The sequence below is a fragment of the Lolium perenne genome, chromosome 7 (genome assembly GCF_019359855.2).
Source record: "Lolium perenne isolate Kyuss_39 chromosome 7, Kyuss_2.0, whole genome shotgun sequence".
Taxonomy (NCBI): domain Eukaryota; kingdom Viridiplantae; phylum Streptophyta; class Magnoliopsida; order Poales; family Poaceae; genus Lolium; species Lolium perenne.
In genome coordinates, this window is record NC_067250.2 from 228849179 (window position 1) to 228852194 (window position 3016).

The window sequence follows — 3016 nt, forward strand, 5'->3', positions numbered from 1 at the left end:
AGATGAGGCACCGTCAGTGTTTGCGATCCGGGGCATGACCTATTATACATCATCGTGTGCGCCAGTCCTGCCCTATTTTGCATCATCTTTTAAACAAAAAATGCACAAGTACCCTATATTTCAGTTTTTGGTGATGTATAATATATAGGCCATTAGTTTTGGGTGCCATATTATACATCACCTGTTAGAGATGCTCTTATTTATTTGGCCCTAAAAGAAAGAAAGAAAGATAATAGCATGTGGGCCAGTGCCATTTTTTTTGGAGGTGCGCCCACCCTCTTGTTTATTCTTGGGTCCACCACTGAGTTGAGCTATTAAGAATGAAGATACTCACTCCGTCTCATGAAACTTATCGGAGATTTGTCAAAATTTAGATGTATCTAGATGTTATTTAGTGTCTAGATACATACGAATTTAGATAAACCTCAGACAACTTTCTTGGGACGAGGGAGTAATAGTTCTCTGAAATGAATCGGAGTGGAAGCTAACATCCCACGAATGGTATCCCGGTGTCCCACCACTACAACATGATAGAGAGATTGAGCTGCATAAAAATATGCATGCGCGTATTATAGTTTCCGCACTAAGAAAATAGATTAGATTTAACCTTTACCATATCCTATACCATACTTTTTGAGCGAATAGATAATGACCGGTGGTGGATTCGAATGTGGATATAAGAGACCACGGATTTGGAATTGAAATAGAGCGGATTCGGAGCGAAAAAATTAATCGGGTATGTTTAAGGCCGGGGCGATAACACCGACGCATGGTTTAATGGCCAAGCATCCTAACAAATTTGGACTCCATATTAGATAAAGAGACTATCTAAGTGAGGTATTTCTTAACAGACAAACTCAGCAACTCATTGTATACTAAACATGCTATATTAGTTTTGATATTTTAGATGAAAATCGGATTATTTTGATAAAAACCATCGGATAATCCTAAATAATTTTCGGATATAGATATCCTGACGCTATTTCACATACCATATCATATACTGTATCCGGTGTCATACTGTATCCGGTGTCGATTACGTTCGAAATTGGGTATCCTTATCCGTCAGATTATATAAACCGGATATGTTCTATAAAACGGATTCATAAACGAATACGGTGCGGAATTATCTTAATAGATTCAGATATTCAACAACTGAACTAGCTGTAGTACTGCTATTGCATGTTACAGTTGGAGCGGAACAAAATCTAGCTATAAAAGCCCGCGAATGTCATCCCAGAGACCACAACTCAAGAGAGAGCTGCATAGAGCCATAGACACTCTAGCTAGCAGATATACAACAAACTGGTTGCATCGGCGGTCACCATGTCTGCAACTGCAATCGTCAGCTCTCCAGCAAAAGAGAAGGATGCCACCGGCGAGATCGCCGTCGACCTCTACCCATTCATCCGCGAGTACAAGGGCGGCAACGTCGAGCGTTTCCTCCGCAGCCCATTCGTGCCGGCGTCGGAGGACGCGGCGGGCAACCGTGGGGTGGCAACGAAGGATGTCGTCATCGACAAAAGCACCGGCGTGTCCGCACGCCTGTTTCTCGCCTCCCGTGCCGCCGCCGCGGCCGGCGATAGGCTACCGGTCATCGTGTACATCCACGGTGGATCCTTCTGCACGGAGAGCGCGTTCTGCCGGACGTACAACCACTACGCCAAGTCCCTCGCCGCTCGCACCGGGGCGCTCGTCGTGTCCATGGAGTACCGTCTCGCGCCAGAGCACCCCATACCTGCGACCTACGACGACGCATGGGCCGCGTTACAGTGGGTGGCTTCCCTCTCCGATCCCTGGCTGGCCGACTACGCCGACCCTGAGCGCACGTTCCTCGCCGGCGACAGCGCCGGCGGTAATATCGCCTACCACACCGCGGTGCGCGCCAGCCGCGACGGCCGCCTCATGGACATCGAGGGGCTAGTCATGGTGCACCCGTACTTCTGGGGGTCCGAGCGGCTGGCCTCCGAGACCGTCCGGGAGGACGGTGTCGCCATGTTTCCACCTGACCTGGTGGACAGGCTCTGGCCGTTCGTGACGGCAGGCCACGCCGGCAACGACGACCCCCGGATCAATCCCCCTGCGGAGGAGGTCGCGTCGCTAACATGCCGGCGCATGCTGGTAGCCGTCGCCGAGAAAGACAGCATGCGGGACCGTGGCCGCCAGTTGGCAGCCCACATGCGCGACTGCGCGTGGTCCGGTGACGCCGTGACGCTGGTGGAGTCGGAGGGCGGGGACCATGGCTTCCACCTGTACAACCCGCTGCGTGCGACCAGCAAGAAGCTCATGGAGAGCATAGTGCAGTTCGTGAATCAGCGCAGCGTCTTGCCACTGCCGGCCGCTATGCTCCCGGAGCTGCACGAGCTGCATGGATACGGGGGTAATAAGACATCAGAAGAAGGTGAGACTGATGACTGTGATCACCTAACTCTAAGCGTGCCTGCTAGACCATACATTGACATATTTGGATATGGGATGGCCATGAAAAATTGGAGTGGCAGGAAATCTATGGCAAGTGGTTGTTTACAAATTGGACTGGGAAGAACATCCAACACTACATATGGGCCATCTTTGGGCGGAGTGAGGCCTAACAAGACAAACAGACTCTCATTACCAGCAGCAGCTCCAGGGAGTTCAATCATCAAGAACTTTTTCTAGTGGATGAAAGTCCACAATTAAGTGTTGGCAGATGACTGTGCAAATGTGTGATTCGGGTCACTGATGATACTTGTTATACCTTCATATATAAGTGTAATAAGAAAGACAGTAAGTTATCATTTCTTTTTTATCAAATATGTATGACGGAAATACTTATGTACAGCTTACGTATGATATACAACTAATGTACTACTATCAATGTATTAATTTGCATATATATAATTCAGACAATGTATCAGTGTATATTATCTACTACTTATGGGGATTTCAGATCACTTTAGAAGCTACAAAGATTTTTTTTTCTTTTGCCAAGAAGAAATAGAATTGTTCTATTTCAAATTTTCCTAAGAGGTTCAGT

The 3016-nt window shown here is 47.8% G+C and overlaps 1 protein-coding gene across 1 annotated transcript; it reads left to right on the forward strand.

Annotated features, from left to right (window-relative positions):
• Positions 1-1326: 1326 nt before the first annotated feature.
• On the forward strand, positions 1327-2658 carry LOC127315454 (probable carboxylesterase 2). Its single transcript, XM_051345940.2, has one exon. It carries the CDS (start codon positions 1327-1329, stop codon positions 2656-2658), a length of 1332 nt encoding a protein of 443 aa, XP_051201900.1.
• The last annotated feature ends 358 nt before the right edge of the window (positions 2659-3016 follow it).